General features: G+C 40.1%; 1 protein-coding gene across 1 annotated transcript in view; it reads left to right on the top strand.

Annotated features, from left to right (window-relative positions):
- Positions 1–12,941, top strand: part of LOC126195131 (serine/arginine-rich splicing factor 7-like) — a 31,668-nt gene extending 18,727 nt beyond the window's left edge. The window contains exon 6 of the mRNA XM_049933628.1: positions 12,269–12,941. Coding sequence (XP_049789585.1) covers positions 12,269–12,323 — 55 coding nt within the window. The 3' untranslated portion in view covers positions 12,324–12,941. The remainder of the gene's footprint in view (positions 1–12,268) is intronic.
- Positions 12,942–18,693: the final 5,752 nt, after the last annotated feature.

Below are 18,693 nucleotides of genomic sequence, written 5' to 3'. Positions count from 1 at the left end.
GCCACATGAGTGAGAGCTGCATATTCTTGGGATTAAGCTAACATTGTTAATGAGAAATGGCAATATATTTTGAGAGGCCAGTGTCAAAATACCCAGACTTGTGCACAGGGGTCAACAAGAGGTTTGTGAGCTTATACCACTTATTGCCCGAACCACCTTTTATCCTTTTAGAATGGGAAGAGTTACTCCAAAATACAATACCATACGACATAAGCGAATGAGAGTAAACAAAGTAGACTAATTTTCATGTCGAATGATCTCACTTCACATACCATTCGAATAGTAAAAAGGCAGCATTATGTCTTTGAACAAGATCCTGAACATGGGCTTCCCACGACAGTTTACTATCTATCTGAATACCTAGAAATTTGAACTGTTCAGTTTCACTAATCATATGCCCATTCTGTGAAATTAAAAGTCAGGATTTGCCAAGTTGAGTTTCACTGTGATTTAGCACTAATTTTCTAAGTCAAGAACTGCATTATTTGAAACCGAGCCAATGTTGCACACAACATCCCTTACTACCAAGCTAGTGTCATAAGCAAACAGAAATATTTTAGAGTTACACGTAATACTAGAGGGCATATCATTTATATAAATAAGGAACAGGAGTGGCACCAACACTGATCCCTGCCCCCCCCCCCCCTCTCCCCCCCAAAAAAAATACTTGATTGTACCCCACTCAGATCCCACATCACAGCCATTCTAAACATTGTGAATAATAACCTTTCGCTGTCTGTTGCTAAAGTAAGAGGTGATCCAATTGTTAGCTACTCCCTGTATTCCGTAATGTTCTAACTTCTGGAGCAATATTTTGTGATCTACACAATCAAATGCCTTAGTTAAATCAAAAAATATGCCTAGCGTTCAAAACCTTTTGTTTGGCCCATCCAGTACCTCGCAGAGGAAAGAGAATTCAACATTTTCAGTCGTTAAGACTTCTAAAGCCAAACTGTACATTTGGTAGCAAATAGTGATTTATAAAATGATCAATTATCTTTACATACACAGCCTTTTCAATAACTTTAGCAAACACTGATGGCATAGAAATAACTCTAAAATCGCCTAAATTATCCGTTTCTCCCTTTTTATAAAGCGAAGTTACTACTGAGTACTTTAATTGTTCAGGAAACTGACCATTCCTAAAGAAAAAATTGCAAATGTCGCTAAATACAGGGCTAACATGTGCAGCACAGTACTTTCATATTCTGCTAGGCACTCCATCATATCCACGAGTCCTTAGTCTTCAGTAATTATTGACTCAATCTGTCCCTTGTATCACAGAGGAGTATTTCAGACATCAATCTTGGAAAAGCATTTGCCAAATATTGTACATATATCTGATTTATCAGTAACAGAAATATTTTTACTACGAACTGGCTTTATATTGTCGACCTTGTGTTGCTGACCAGACACTTTGTTTACAACTGACCATATGGTTTTTATCCTGTGAATTAACTCTTCTATTTGCATACCACATACTCTTTGCCTTCCTAATAACATTTTTAAGCACCTTACAATACTTTGACTCTTCAAGCTTTCCTGGCGGATGTGCTGTAAATAGCCTTCACGGGTTTGCCGCTGGATCACTTAGTGCAAATTCCACAATATTTCCTCGGAGGAACTGTCACACACATTCAGGTGGTTCAACCTTGCTGGTGGCTATGTACATCTGACTGTATATGCATGTCAACGCCCCATTTCTCAAACATGTGCGGGAAGAATGTGTAGTTGTGGAAATTGTGCATGTGCAATGATTTGTAGATAGATGGTGCCATATTCAAACTCCCTCCGCCGAAAAATGCAGAGCGGCTCTCCTGCTCACGCACTGTATGCTGCATTTGTAAATCATCTGATGTCTGTATTCAGTGTTCCACAATTGCCAATACACCACATTTCCTCAGGCCAAGGTCATCCTTAACTGAACCCAACAGGTTTCTCAGTTTTGCAGATGGTTGGAAAACACACTTAATTCCGTATCTTCCGAGGACTCTTCAGATTCTTGACGACATGACACCAAAATACAGCATTGTGTGTTCATTATGTTCCATATATTAAACTTGCCTGGGCCTGAATGCATTACGTGTCTGTCTCAGAATAACAGTTTTGTCGGAACACTGTCTTCAAATGTTGTATTTCACTCGACAGGCTTTCAGGATCATATACCCCATGTGCTCTATGAACTAACGTACGTAATGCACTAATGTGTTGTGCAGAATGATGGCAGCTTGTGGTCTGCACAATGCGGTACTTTTGCTAAATTTAACCATTGTAGAGATTCTGCAGCTGTCATTCGACGACGGCAGTGCGACACTTGTGATAGAAAGGGTGCGTTATGTGTGTCAGGAATTGTGCTTGTGTCCAGACAATTGCTATCACTCCATCTGAAGATTTAAGTGAACCTTTCAGTGGTACCCTGGAACTGGGTAGACAGTGCCACTTGTGCTCTGGTTAACTGGACTGAATGACAAGCTAAGTTTCGTCAAATGACTAAATACAATTGACTTGGGGAAGCCCGAGTGCAAGACGACTTGTCAAGAAGACGTACAGACTCTGTGTGATGCTGCAGTTTTGGTGCTAGAGAAGGATCTGAATTTTGTACCTGCACTAGGGACCATTCCCCTCAGAGATGTGATTAGTGGAATAGAGCAGGCTGTTTCGAAACTTTCGAAGGCTGCTGCTGAAGAGGTTAGGTGTGACACAGGCCACATCTTGACTCGAGCTTCATCTGAGAGGTCCAACTTTAATATCACCTCAGCTGAAAGAAATGCTGTATGAGAATTGAGAGAAGACCTAGACATTGTCATCTTACTTGCTGACAAAGGAAATGCTACTGTGCTTCTCTCACGCACAGAATAAAACAGCAAGATATACAAACTGCTCAACGATCTTGCATATAGTAAATTAAAAAGTGATCTGACGGGTAGGATCCAGAGAGAGACTGTGGAACTCATCAGGAAGAGCTAGATTCCAGTGAAAGTCGCTAAGGGTGTGCGTCAACAGGCTGCAGTTCCTCCTAAACTCTACAGCCTACCCAAGATCCATAAGAATGGGGCGCCTCTCCATCCCATTGTAAGTAACATAGGAGCACCTACTTATTTTGTTGCCAAATACCTTACATCACTATTGGGACTTCTCGTAGGCAAATGCGACAATCACATTCAAAACACTGAAGATTTATAGGTCGCCTGAAAACTCTTAGATTGCAATCATCAGATCTGTTAGTAAGTTTAGATCTTGTGTCTTTATTCACAAAGGTGCCTTTGCAGTACTCTTTGGAGCATACTAGTAACAAATTTGAAGAGGACATAGTAGCATTATTGAAACACGTGCTTACTTCAACATACTTGTTATTTCATGACCAATATTTTGAATAAGTGGACTGTGTTGCCATGGCAAGCCCTCTTGTTCTCCTATGGTTATTCTGAGAGACAGATAAGTTATGCATTCAGGCCCAAGCGAGTTCAGTCTATGGAGCAGAATGATATGAAGACACCCACCACTTTGGCCTTTTTGCCATATTTTGGTGCCATGTTGTCAAGAATCGGAAGAGTCCTAGAAAGACATGGAATTAAGTGTGTTCCTCAACCATCTGCAAAACTGAAAAACCTGTGGGTTCGGGTAAGGATGACCTTGGCCTAAAGAATTGTGGTGTGTACAAGCTTCCTTGTCAATGTGGGACATTGTATATAGGCCAGACATGCCGCACAGTAAAAGAACACTGTGATGAACATCAGCGCTGTCTGAATACAGGACAGCAGATGATTTAAGAAAAGACGGAAGTTTTATCCCCGACATCATCATTCTGGGATTGCCATTAAGGAAGCAATACATATCAGTACAGCCGATAATGTCATCAACAAGGATGCAAGATTTCAGCTGAGCACAGCCTGGAACCATGCATTGGCTGCTATTAAATCACAATGCGAAAATAAAGATTCTTCAGTAACAGGCCCGTCATAACATTGATCTAGTACAGCTGTTGGTGAGCAACGTCTGGCCGCAATGTTGGCAAACACAGCGTACTAGGCAGTGCGGGAGAGACACTCTGCGATTTTTGGCGGAGGGAGTTTGAATGTGGCAACATCTATGTGCAAATCATTGTGCATGCGCGATTCCCATGCCTGCGCATTCTTCCCTCACATTTTCGAGAAACGGAGCGTCGACGGGTGGATACCGTCAGTAATACCAGGAAGGTAGAACCACCTGAAGATGTCGGACCGGACAGTTGCTCCAAGGAAATATTGTGGAATTTGCTTAACGTGATCCGGCTGCAAACCCGTGAAGACTTATTACACCTTACAATACTGTTTGTGATGGGCTACTGTAGCTTGATTGTGACTACTTCTAACATTTCGATATAATTCCTGCTTCATTCTACGTGATATCCTTATCCCACTAATCAGCCACCCGAGCTGCCTATTGCTGCTAGTACCCCATTCAGAACGTTCTAGTGGAAATCAACTCTCAAAGAGCATGAGAAATGTGTTAAGGAAAGCATTATATTTATCATCTTTGTTATTGGCACAATAAACATCCTACCACTCTTGTTCCTTGCTAAGGTTTAAAAAACTCTCCATTGTTGTTGGATTAACTTTCCTACATAGTTTGTAATTATATGTGGCATTTGAGTACAAAAGCCTTTTAGTGTTAAAATTTGTGTATCATGGTCTGAAAGGCCATTCACCGTTTACTAACAGAATGCCCATCTAGTAATGAAGAATGAATAAAAATATTGTCTATGGCTGTGCTACTGTTCCCCTGCACCCTAGTTGGAAAAAATAGTCTGCATCCGATCATATGAATTTAGGATATCTACCAACATCCTTTTTCTTGCACATTCGTATACAAAATTTATATTGAAGTCACCACATATAACTAATTTCTGGTACTTCCTACAAAGTGAATGAAGAACCCCCTCTAGCTTCAGCAAAAATGTTCTGAAGTCAGTTAGGGGACCTATAAACAACAATTAGAAGTTTAGTTTCATTAAATCAACTGCCCCTGCACAACGTTCAAATATCAGTTCAGTGCAGTGTCGCAATAAGTCTATGGACTCAAATGGAATACTGTTCTTTACGTACATAGCCAGTCCCCCACCCTGTAAGGAACTCCTTGGAAAACAACCAGCTAGTTTGTAACCTGGTAAACGAAGCCTCTGAATTGTCAAATTATTTAAGTGGTGCTCTGATATACCAATAATTTCAGAGTCAACATCTATAAGCAGTTCACTAACTTCATCTCTAATACCTCTTATATTTTGGTGAAATGTTAATTCCTTCTCTACTTGGAAATATATCCTCTGAAGGTGAGCCTCAGTAGAGGGACTTCCTTTAAGCAGGTATACTCATCAGCTGACTTCAATCTAAAAAAGGTGCAGCTCTAGCACCAACTACTACAGGAATTTTTCCACGAGTGATCCCACCACCAGCCACTACACTGTCACCTATAAGCTTTGCCAGCCTCCCCTTCCCATACCTGTTGAGGTACAGGCCATGCCTAGTGAAATCTGACCTACTGATAGACCCAAGTGACACCACTGAAATGTAACCCATGCCCTCTGCCATCAGCAACCCCCTCCAGCCCCATGTTAATGTGCCTAACAGCTGCATTAAGATTAGGCCAATCATGACGCTGAAACAGTTGCACGAAATGCACGTTAGTGCCACCTGTTTGAGTAGCTATCTTTACCAGATCACCACATACATCATATTCTCCGTCCCTATAAAGACTGTCCCCTCCTCCACCCACTGGTCACTACCTGATCCTCCTCTGTAAAATTCCTACACAAAGCCCTCTATGCTGTCAGTCACCTGAACCAACCCTGCACTAGGCTTCACAATGCTGGTGACCTGGTCCTCACTCCCCAACACGTCTGCAACTGCTGGCCCACAGCTGCGAACTACCTAGCAGGAGAACCTTCTTTCTGTTAGACTTCGCAACTGACCTAGGCCTCCTAACTGCTGAGGACTGCTGCATGTTCCCTACATCTACAGCTATAAGAGGCTCCTCTCCACTTAATTCTTGACAGTTGGTTAAATCTATTGAATGTATGCAAAGTGTAACTGTCTGAATACCACCTCCTGTTCCTAGCTGCATTTTTGCCAACTGCCAGTTCCCATTCCCCACCACCCTTCCCCCTGCTCAACGTATCTAGTTCCTCCTTTGTGCATTGTAACTGCACCTGAAGGGCACAGATCTTACGCTCCTGCTCCTACATCAACTTACTACTTCTACAGATTCTATGTTCCCAGGAGAGTATCTCGCTGGAATGCCCACTGGCTTCCCCACTATATTCCCCCCAATGAAAATATTTTTAACAAATCCCACACAGTAACCCACTACTCACAAACCTGTGACAGAGCCCACACTTCTCACTCATGGTTAAATTTTTCAGTTACTGAAAAAACTATGTGTCTACATTACCTAATTTCAGTTAAATCTGTAGAACTATTTATAGAACTAACAATAGCAATCTCGAAATTCTCTGGCAACTAAGAAAGCAGCTACTTGTATTAATACTACTACACCACAGCCAATACCAATACTGACAAAACTTCACAAAATTATCAGCTAGAACCAAAAATTCAAGCAGCCATTGGAACTCTCAACTAAGTTAAAACACTGAATGAAAATTTTACTGAAATGTTTCACTAGAAACAATGAGAAATGTCAGCTGAAAACTAAAGCACGAAATTTATTAAACGACTTCAATGCACAGAAAACTCTGAAAAAATGCAGCTAGTGAATGTTTCCAAAAATTTATTAAATTGTTATTTTGCCAGAAACAGCATGAAACACTGCTGAAAACTTAAATTTAATAACTGTATAACAGTGCACAAATAACTTTGTTAGTACTTAGCTACATCAGCAACTGCACGCTACATAATGTAAACACACCACTGAGGTGTGAGGCTTGGACTCACGACTTAAGAACACTCATGAATAAAAGACCACTTAAGTCAATAACATTGGAAGAAAGACTGAGATTAATGAAAATCCACCAATAAGTTACTTTTACAGCAAATATTAACACAAAGTTTAAAATGAGTAACTGAAGACTAAAACTTAATAAAATATTGACAAGTAATTTCAACAGTAGTCCAGCATGTGTGATGTCACACCAAAGACGCTACTAGATCAGCACAGAACATGTCACATTGTGATTCATAAAATTCTAATGCTAGAAAATTGGTTCAGGTAGTTGCGTGAGAATACGATTATATTTTTCAGAAAGGTATAACTAGTGGTGTAAAATGCCTAGGTGTTTGTAAGTAGGAGCAAATGCCTGAATTTCATAAACTCCCAGGCATTTATGCATTTTAAAGTTCAATTGAGAAGTGGCGCTTATAAAAGGAAAATTTAAGCTGATATTTTCTATTGGAAAATGTTTTGCAACACTGCTTTTTCAGTGATTGGGTAACCATGTTGAAAAAGCTGCTTGAGAGTTGGGGAAGAATAATTAGGAGAAATAAATGGATGTAAGCATAAATTTTTACATCTTTAATGAGGTAAATTCTTGGGGTAGTGCATAATACAAAGAGGGCACTCAAGTTTAAAAGTAAAAGTTTAAGTGGTCAACCAACTGGCTGCCAGATGGAAGCAGACAAATGGACACTAACAGAAAAAAGCCACCCATACTGTCACACAAGAGCACCCAGCATTGTGCTAGAAATAGTGATGTAACTGCCAGAAAACCATCGGAAGATAAACCGGAAAGGTTTGAAAACTGGTTCATGGAATGATAAATAACTATTCATAAAAGTGACTGGTTGCAGTTGTATGTATTTACATTCAATTAAGTTATGGGTTCTAAAATATCTGTAATGGATAAGCTTCATTTAAAAACAATATTTACAAGATACTCCTTTCACTTTTAAATGGAAAAACTTCCAAATAGATCCTTTTCTCTTAACCATCTTGCAACTGTTCTATAGCCTGTTGTCTGTAACATTGTAAATAACACACACAAGATTATATTGCTTCTCTCTCAACCATGTAGACTGGAATGTCTAAGTCAGTCGGACCAGTGTTGCCAATTACAGTTAACTAAATAACCAACAATTGCATTAATTGCCTGAAATTACCAGCCACTCACTCAAAATATCATCTACTACCTGTTTGCAAGAATAGCAATAGCACTAACATTTACTTAGAATAACTGGAATTAGAGTGAATATTCCAATTTCACAATTTCAAGAATTGTGGATTCTCTACGAAAGGGGCTATTATTGAAATCGAATGGTTCCTGTGTTTTGGGCATCGATTCTTTGTTGTTAAATCATTTTTTTTGTTACTGTACTCATTTTATCTTGACAGCAGTGCAGTCATACAAAAGTAGATAAGGGAGCGGAATAGAAAACTATACTCTCTCAAATGTTGCTACATTTGGCGAACCATTTTTTTGTTTTTTACTAAAACAGTTGAACATTTAAGAGTACATTTGTCATAAAGAAATATGTGCTGCTTAGAGACAGAGAGAGAGCACTGGTAAAAATAAAAAGGATATTATAAATGAAAAGCAGCTGTCAGCAACACATGACCTTCCTTGGTACAACAAGTTCATAAATTATTTTATTCTAGCAGTAAATTTTTTTATAAATGTCCAGATTTTGGACATTTAAAACTGCTTTGGCCAAATTCCCAGGCAAATACCTGTTTATAAATGCCAGCCCAAATCACTAGATGCAGCTGCTGCTTATCTAATGTTTTTCACTTCTATTGTCTTCCACTCTATGAATGACCTTACGACAGAGCAAATGTTGACTGAAGATTTAGTGCAACAAGTTTCTGTACAAGATACTTCTACAAGTTCTGCAAAATCAATAGGAACTTTCTCGACTGTTCAGATTGAGTAAAAGACATGTAAACTAACAGTAGTACACTGTGATTTAGAGAAACCTAAATGTGAAAATCATACTATATTACAGTCTGATTAATGAATGATGGTAGCCTGCACAAGTCAAGGCATGGACAGGAATTGCAGTGTTCCGAACAACAGTTGTGATACGCATGTAGAGGGGCTTTGCAGCTGAAGGTAGTTTGTATCTTGCAAATTCTCTTACTTGCATTTGTAGAATTTGTTGCTTGCCACTATCATTAATCACAAAAATTATAACAAACAGAACAGAAGTTCACTACATAATATGCTACAGTTACTGTTAAATGCCTCGCTGTGCTGTAAAAATCTGATCCCATTGTGAGCAATAAGTAAGGCTTGTTTTATATTCCTAGAAATTCTTGTATTGTCCAAAGATGTAAAAGCCAACCATTTGCCAGTTACATAAGGCAGAAATGCCTCTCTGAGTATGGTATTTCTTACAATATACCTGCTCTGCATTCTCAGATAATGCTTGGATAGTAACGGAGCACTGTAGGTCTATTAATAGAATGTGGAGAAAAAACAGGAGATAAATGGTGTTGAGATTCTTTGTAGTTATGTCATAACTTTAAAAAAGGTTTTGTCTCAATTGTTTAGTCACTAGTAGCAGAGAATGGCTACCATATTTTATTGACTTCCAGATGCATTTTTTCCTTCAAAAAATTACCTCCAAAATTCAGGTGCATCTTATATTCAGAATTGATATAAAAATATCCGGTGTTTGATTTGAAATTCCCGCCAGTCTTAATAATGGCCATGTATATGATGCCACGGGAAACCAATCTCTATCAGGCAACATTGGATTCAACTGGCAGCAGCAGCAGTATACCGATGTGACGAATGTGAATTGTGGGGATTCACAAGCTTGCTAACACTGTCTCCCTGCTGCCTCGTCATCACAAACCCAGAACACGGTGTAGCCTAGTGTGTATCATTGCAGTCTGTGGTACCAGTGAACTTGAACTGAAAGTGATTCGTGTTATTGGTGGCAGTACAGTGTTGGTAGCTGGCTTTTTAATGGAAAAAATAAAAGGTATTCGTATGATATGGGCTTTAAATTGAAAGTGACAGTATATGCTAATACATGGAAACGGAGCAGCTGAGTGGCATTTTGACCCTCCACCAACTGAAGAAAAAAGAGTTTGGCATGCTGGGAAAGAACAGAAAAAATGGTTGTGACTAAATGTGCAGAGGACTGAATGCAAAGTGGCCAAAACTAGATGTATGAAATGGATTAAAGGACTCCGTCAAAATTGCATTGGAATTACAACAACAATTATTAAAATACACGCTCACAAGCAAGAAAACCATTGTGGAGCTAAGCCAAATTGTGAATATGGATGAAACTCGTGACGTTGGATGGGCCGAGTAACAGAACTGTTACGAAAGGTGCTAAGACTGAAACTATAAAAGCAAATTGACATGAAGAAATGCACTATACTTTTGTCCTTTCATGTTGTGATGACGGTACTAAACTTAACCCAGTGGTCATTTTCAAGTGCAGAGTGATGGCTAAACCTTATGAAATACTGCCAGGTGGTGGTGTTCACATGTGTGACAAGGGTTGCATGGATGAGGCTGATACGAAATTATGGGTTAACAGAGTGTGGGAGAGAAGGAAAGGTGCTTTTTGAAAAGACTTCTCTCTTTATGCTACATCAGTTCAGTAGTCATTTGAAAAATTCTGTGAAAGAGAAATTTAGATGGGGAAATACAGAACTTGCTGTTATTCCAGGACGACTTACTTCACAATGGCAGCTGCTTGATGTCTCAATAAATAAACTATGTGAAGTGTATGTGAGAGAGGAATGGAACAAATGGACGATGGATGAAACCCATCATGCCTACAATAAAAGAAATGTGTCAGTGGATAAAACAGTCATGGTCTAGAGTAAGGGAAGGCGTTATTGTTAAATCTTTCAAGAAGTGCAGCATAAGTAACTCTCTCAATGGCAGTGAAGACAATCTTTTGTATGAAGAGGACAGCGACGAGGAGGAGGAAGAAGAAAATTCAGATGATCTTCAGCCTGGCTTTGCAATCTAATAATGAAAAAGATACAAATGATACTTCAAATAAGTGCTTAAAAATTAAGTTGTCTTAGCTGGTGTAGTGTCTTATGGTTCATAAAATATGGTACTTATTTCATATGGAATCAGAAGAAATTGACTTTAATCTCTTAAGTGCGTAGTTCATCTGTATCACAGTCCTCATGTTACAGATCAGTAATAATTGATCACCAGCGAAGTGTTTCACATCATATAATACACAAAACAATGTGAAAAAAACATAGATATGTATGCAGATGTTTCAAAAGTTACTTAAGTGTAGTGGAAGTGCTTTCCTCAACCTTCGACTAGGTGGAAGGAAATGCAGAAATTGCTAGCATAGGTAAAAAGTACTAAATATCTAAAGAAGACGGCTTTGATACAAAAGGCAGAACAAGTCTGGAAATTACAGGATTAAAAAGGTGTTTAATTTTGTAAAACAAATACAGAAAGTATATTGAAAATACCATGACTGTTGACAGAAAACCGTATGAGATTGGCAACTTCCATATGTATGACAGTATAGAATACAATATCAATTTTTTCTTTGGAGGCGCTGTATGTGCCGCCACATGGTGATTTTAAAAAGATCATGAATGGTGTAGAAAATAGTTGTCTGGAGGAAAGTCGTACACACCTTTGCTGTTCTGGGTCTGGGACTTCAATTGTATTTCAGTTGATTTAGTACAGGACTGTTTTAAAATAAATGCTACTTGTGCTTTGAACTGCTTCATCAAACTTGAATTCTGTGGTTGTAAAAAAATCACAACGTACCACAGCCATGAAAATGCCAAGCCTCACTACGCGAGCAACAGGTTGGTCTGTCTTAAAAGATAATGCCACCTCTGGAGGCAGCTCTTATTAGCAAGGTACAAAGCTATTATTGGTTGGACACACTTTCTTACATATTTGAAGATATAGTAAAATAACCTGCCAGATGGCAAAAATTACCTACAAAATGAATGATTACTTAGTCAAAACACACAATAAAAAGTTAGAACAGAGCTGTTTGAGCCACCACTCAATTGTAATTAAAACATTTGTGAAGCATTTGGAATGCTGGAGTTAGCTCATAAAAGTTATCTTGCTAATTGTACATAAGATTTGAAAAAATATTTAATCAGAAAGACTGTAAAAGTCTTAATGTAGTACAGCCATTTTGTTTTGGTACAGTAGACGGTCGTCAGTACATGATCTGCCAAGTATTTAGAAATAATACTTAGTACTGAATCCTTTCTGTGCTTTATCTGTTTAATATTACATATTAGATTTGTATGGTTGTTAATTTTTTAAATATTACATTTGTCAGTCATCAGGGTTTAATTATACATTTATTTTCAGGGCACGAGATTCTCCTGATCGCAATGGGGATGTTAACACAAATGAACGGGATTGATTGCTTTGCTTTAACACTCAACTTGGACCTTCTGGTGATTTCTGGGAGGCATCTAGACAGCATGGAACTTCCAGATTATATTTTTAAGTCACTCTTGTAATGCTTTTAAAATGTTCCAGCACTTGTTTGACTAAAGAATGAATTAGGCTAAGCTTTATTACTTAATGTTTCTCCATATGTTGTATTGAGTACTACTTTTGCAGTACTCACTGCCAGTGTTAGATTTGGACATGCATTTTGTAAACAGTGTACCTTTTATAGGTTCCTGTGAACAAATGCAGCAGGTTTGTATTTAAAAACACATTCTATACTTTTCTTATAAACTATTGAGTGGTATCAGCTCATATACTCAAATGAAGCATAGTTTCCTATAGTGTGATTTGACAGAGATTTTTATTTTTGATCTCACTGGAATGATACAGTTAACCACTTCAGTACTGGGCAAAAGTATTTTTCAGTTCAGTGATGTCATTTTGGGCACCAGCCTATAATACGATTGTAAGCTCCTTTGCAGTAGTACTAAGAACTTCACGTGTTTGCCATATCAAGAGCAGTTGTCTTGTGGTGACAGTTGAGTGATAAGCCATTGCGTGTCTCTCCCCCCTCCCCCCTCCCCCCTCCCCCTCCCCCCTCCCCCTCCCCCTCTCCCCCTCCCTCCCTCCCCCTCCCTCCCCCTCCCTCCCTCCCCCTCTCCCCCCTCCCCCTCTCCCCCCTCCCCCTCTCCCCCCTCCCCCTCTCCCCCTCCCCCTCTCCCCCCTCCCCCTCTCCCCCCTCCCCCTCTCCCCCCTCCCCCTCTCCCCCCTCCCCCCTCCCCCCTCCCCCCTCCCCCCTCCCCCCCTCCCCCCCTCCCCCTCTCCCCCCTCCCCCTCTCCCCCCTCCCCCTCTCCCCCTCCCCCTCTCCCCCTCTCCTTCTCCCCTTCCCCTCTCACCCCCTCCCCCTCTCCTGTTCCTTTCCATCTCCTGTTCACCCCCCTCCTGTTCAGAGGGGGGAGAGAGAGAGAGAGAAGGGGGGGCTTGTTTAAGTGTACTTGTTTGATTTTGCAGATAGTTAATAAAATTTAGAAATTACCTGCCTGTGAAAAATAACAGGTACACATGACAGGTCAATTTTCAGCATTTACCTTAGATTCTGTAGTTTGTACTCATACACGTCATAACTGAATTTACTCAAATGCTTGTCTTCTCCATGGTTGGTCATACCTGTATTGCGACAGCTGTCTTTAACTTAACAAGTGTGTAGTAAATCAGGTGGGTCCAGTAGGACAGTGATAGCTGCAAATAAGGGGAAGGCTTGCATGCCACAAATCCTTTAAATTCACTTCTTCATGTGAAGTTCTTCTAATGAAGTGTACTTAAATGTTATGTTAATAAAGTATCTTTTCGGACATTGACATTGTGGAATTACTTTGTACCTTGTATATTCAGCAGTTTTGACTATGGAGCAAAAGGATTCATTGTGAGAATAGTCTGAAGTGCACTGAAAAGACTGTTTGACCAGAATTAACCCTTTCACTGCTGTGGATGTGTACACATGATTTGTTACACCGCTCCCCAGTTGCTGTGGACATGTCTAAGTGCACCACTTGGGCTTTCCAGCAGTGCTATGGATGTATGTATGCATCCGGAGCTGCCGACCTCTCTGCTGCAGATGAGTTACTTCCACATCTCCAAATAAAAAGGTTTAGGGAGTGTTTATTGTACAACATATGTACCTCATTGTGTGCTATCATTTGCAAAAATGCTTGCTTCAATGTCCTGAATCATTTGGGATTATGACTGTTTTTATGATCACACGATTTGCAACATGCAAGGATGTGAATGGGTGCATCGTGTGTGACTATCCATTGGATATCAACAATGTAGGAAAACATAGATTGCTATTTACTGTAAAGAAGACGTGTGAAGTTGCAGACAGGCACGATTAAGACACATGTAGCTTTCAGCCGCAGCCTTTGTCAGGAAAGATACTCAAGCACACCTCACACACACGACTGCCAATTCCAGCATCTCGAGCCAGAATGGAGATCCATTGGATTAAAACCCAATAACTCGAGAATGAAAGGAGTTAATTATTCTATTAATTTTAAATAAAATTTTGATAACTTATTTGCATTTCAATCACTGCAATGTACTAGTGAAAATAGACTGCATGCTCAATTAACTAAAGGCAGTTTTACCTCTACAAACTCTTAAAAATTTTACGTATTGTTTTATGTAATATGATGCAGTCCTGTAAGTATGACATATAATGAAAAGAAATTCAGTTCTTTATCGAGAAGATCTGACTGTAAGATGTGCAAAAATAAAGTTTTCTTATGTAATAGTTTTTAATAAAAATGGGTAAGTATTTATCGGCCAGGATGCCATCTCAGCACAGGCACCAGCATCTGGTGAGCAGTACAGCTATAAGAAGAGCCACCATTAGCTTGGAACGCAGAGAGAATGTCTGTGGCAATGAAAGTGTTAATATGATTGGTGTTTGTGAAATATAAAGTATGTATTATCAGTGGGAACTTGAGGCAGGAATGCCGACAATGTAGGAAGAGACAGATTGCTACTTACCATAAAGATGACATGTAAAGTTGCAGGCAGGCAGAATTGACCCACAGCCTAGGCCAGAAAAAGATACACACACCATTCATTCACACAAGCAAGCACAACTCGTGCACATTACCGCCAACTCTGGCAGCTCGGGTGCTCTAGTAGTTAGCGTTGCTGCCTCTGGATCTCGGGTGCTCTAGTGGTTAGCGTTGCTGCCTCTGGATCTCAGGTTTGATTCCCAGCCGGATTGGGGATTTTCTCTGCCCGGGGACAGGATGTTTGTCTTGTCCTCATTGTATCATCATTTGTGACAGTGGTTAGATTGGATTGTGTAAAAATTAGGACTTTGTACGGGTGCCGATGACCACACGATTGAGCACTCCACAAACCGATCATCCGACAGCTTGGGCCAGGCATTCTGGCACAAGCTGCTAGGTTTGGCGATCATGTGTGCATGAGGTCGGATTGCTTGTGTGAATGAATGGTGTTTCTGATGAAGGCTGTGGACAAATCAGTGCAATGGCGCCATTTGAATTCACCAAAGCCAAGAAATGCAAAACGTCGATTTCAGCGAAGAAAATCATGGCTTCTGTTTCTTGGGACAGACAAGACATTCTTCTGTTGGAATATATGCCTCCTGGAACGACAGTTAATGCTGCTGCATATTGCCAGACTGAAATGTCTTCGAAGAGCAATTCAAAACAAACGCAGGGGAATGCTGACAAGTGGTCTGCTTGCTTCATAACAACGCTCGGCCTCACAAAGCGCTTGTAACCAAAGCACTACTCAAACAATTCAAATGGTACATATTGGACCATCCGCCATACAGCCCGGACCTAACGCCGACAGACTTCCATGTCTTCTGTTACCTGATGTCACATCTTGGTGGAAAATCATTCAACGACGACAAAGAGATCAAAGATAAAAGTTGAAATGTGGTTCCGACAACATGCGGCAATCTTCTATGACTGGGATACAAAAGCTTGTGCACAGGCTTAACAAATGTTTGGATGACGGGGGTGATTATGTCGAAAAATAACAAATAATCCACTTAATAAGATGTAACTGACGTTTTCTAAATAAATGTTCTATTTAAGGACTGTGAGCCATTGTATCTTTACTTTTCGAAATGCCCTCATATGTACAATCATGCTCATGTTTCCGAACGACCTGAATTACATTTCGCCTGATTTGCATGCAACCCACGTAACAGCTGTCTAGCAGGTCCTCTAATCACTCCTTACAAGGGAACCTCCCCATCGCACCCCCCTCAGATTTAGTTATAAGTTGGCACAGTGGATAGGCCTTGAGAAACTGAACACAGATAAATCGAGAAAACAGGAAGAAGTTGTGTGGAACTATGAAAAAATTAGTAAAATATACAAACTGAGTAGTCCATGCGCAACATAGGCAACATCAAGGACAATGTGGGCTCAGGATCGCCGTGGTCCCGTGGTTAGCGTGAGTAACTGCGGAATGAGAGGGTCTTGGTTCAAGTCTTCCCTTGACTGAAAATTTTACTTTCTTTATTTTCGCAAAGTTATGATCTGTCCGTTCGTTCATTGACGTCTGTGTTCACTGTAATAAGTTGTGTGTGTTTTGCGACTGCACCGCAAAACCGTGCCATTAGTAAACGAAAGGACGTGCCTCTCCAATGGGAACCGAAAACATTTGATCGCAAAGTCATAGATCAACCGATTCCTCCACAGGAAAACAGATCTGATATATTCTATACGACACTGGTGACGGCATGTGCGTCACATGACAGGAATATGTTGTCGACCCACCTAACTTGTACAATTGGCGAATGGGTAAAAAGATTCTTCTACCTTGCCCGATTTAGGTTTTCTTGTGGATGTGATAATTACTCCCAAAAAAGTGATGAAAACATGAGTTTGTCACATAAACTGAAAATAAAAAATTAAACTTTTCACTCGAGGGAAGACTTGAACCTAGGACCTCTCGTTTCGTAGTTGCTCTCGCTAACCACGGGACCACGGCGCTCCTGTAGTCCTATTGCCCTTGATGTTGCCTATCTTCGCATGGACTACTCAGTTTGTATATTTTACTAATTTTTTTCATAGTTCCACACAATTTCTTCCTGTTTTCTCGATTGATCCGTGTTCAGTTTTTCAAGGCCTATCCACTGTGCCAACTTATACCTAAATCTGAGGGGGGTGCGATGGGGAGCTTCCCTTGTTAGTACAGTCGTTTGACTGTTGAAAATGGTTCCAGCAAGTCACCACTAGAAAACACTGCTCTGTATCGCAATAACTCAAGATGTAAAGTAATACCGCGATACTAGAAATATCGGAGTACACCTTATCACAGACAATACTGTGCTTAAAGCTTGTAAGCTCACATTTATTGCAATATATGATCTACCTGAAATGTTACCTCTATGATTATTACGTCAGATAGGTAATGCACGTAGTAAGTTTGTCGTATTCATGATTTCCTCTTCAATGTAACATACCGTAATTGTTATTTAACACAAGATGACATAAAAAAATTAAGTTATTCATGAGCATCTAGTGTGTGTGTGTGTGTGTGTGTGTGTGTGTGTGTGTGTGTGTAATCTTAAAATGACACGACGAACCATCTCGTTCTGCATATGGATTCAAACCCAGGTTATGAAGACAAGATTTTGTGACTGACAGAAACTCATATCTGACTAGGCACACAGAGTGATATACCTCGATTTTAGTCAGTATCAGTTAGCAAATATTAACTTTAAATTACATAACGTAAACATTTTTAACGGACGCGAATTCCTGCCCAGCATCTATTGTCCCTGTAAACAGACTACGAAAGATGTTACATATTACTTCTTCACAAGTAACTTACTTGAAATGCAGGGGGTAAAGCTTTGTGTTGGACAGGGATTCGAACTCTGAACCTAATCGGATTGTTATCGAAGCACAATCAACTGTGACATCGGATTTTCTCGGCAGTAGCTAGATGTTTTAAATGAAATAACGAGAAGAAACATTACGTTTTTCCTTCCCAGGACTCCAACCCGGCACCTATCGCTGTTACATTCTAGAGAAAACGAACGTTAAATATGGGTTTGTTACACCAGCAGCAACATGTGAGCATTTTTGAACCAGAAATATGACCTGGTTCAGTGCTGACTGGGAATCGAACTCCACACGTATCGTTGTTGACTACACACAGAGACATCTACCGATATTTTCTCCACCAGCAGCTCGGAATAACATCCTTGAACTTACAGTGGTCTCTCAAATTGTTCTGTGTCTCACTAGGAGTCAAAAACGTCAGACATCGTTAGTGTTGACAATGAATGACAGTACATTAAAAATCAAAATTATTATCCATCAGCAGATAGGTGTTCACATGCTAAAGCTTGATAATACATAATGAAAACTTTAGTGCCAGGCCACTATTCGAACCCATTCACGCGCAATATGGGGAGATGTTGAGGAATCTGCAGTTTTGAACAAACAACAAATTGCAGTCGAGCTGTATTGTCACGAAAGGATCAAATTCCGCGTTAGGGGCGGTCTGAGTTGCATTCCCAGTTCAGAACCAATTTTATCGACATACAGAAGCTCAAATAAAAGATGGAAGAAGTGTCCTGTGACACTACATTGCGTTTGTTTCGTCACTATAAATAAATAACTACACTCCTGGAAATTGAAATAAGAACACCGTGAATTCATTGTCCCAGAAAGGGGAAACTTTATTGACACATTCCTGGGGTCAGATACATCACATGATCACACTGACAGAACCACAGGCACATAGACACAGGCAACAGAGCATGCACAATGTCGGCACTAGTACAGTGTATATCCACCTTTCGCAG

The sequence above is a fragment of the Schistocerca nitens genome, chromosome 7 (assembly GCF_023898315.1).
Source record: "Schistocerca nitens isolate TAMUIC-IGC-003100 chromosome 7, iqSchNite1.1, whole genome shotgun sequence".
Classification (NCBI taxonomy): Eukaryota; Metazoa; Arthropoda; class Insecta; order Orthoptera; family Acrididae; genus Schistocerca; species Schistocerca nitens.
Note: the sequence above shows the minus strand (reverse complement) of the source record. Positions and strands in the feature narration are given on the sequence as shown.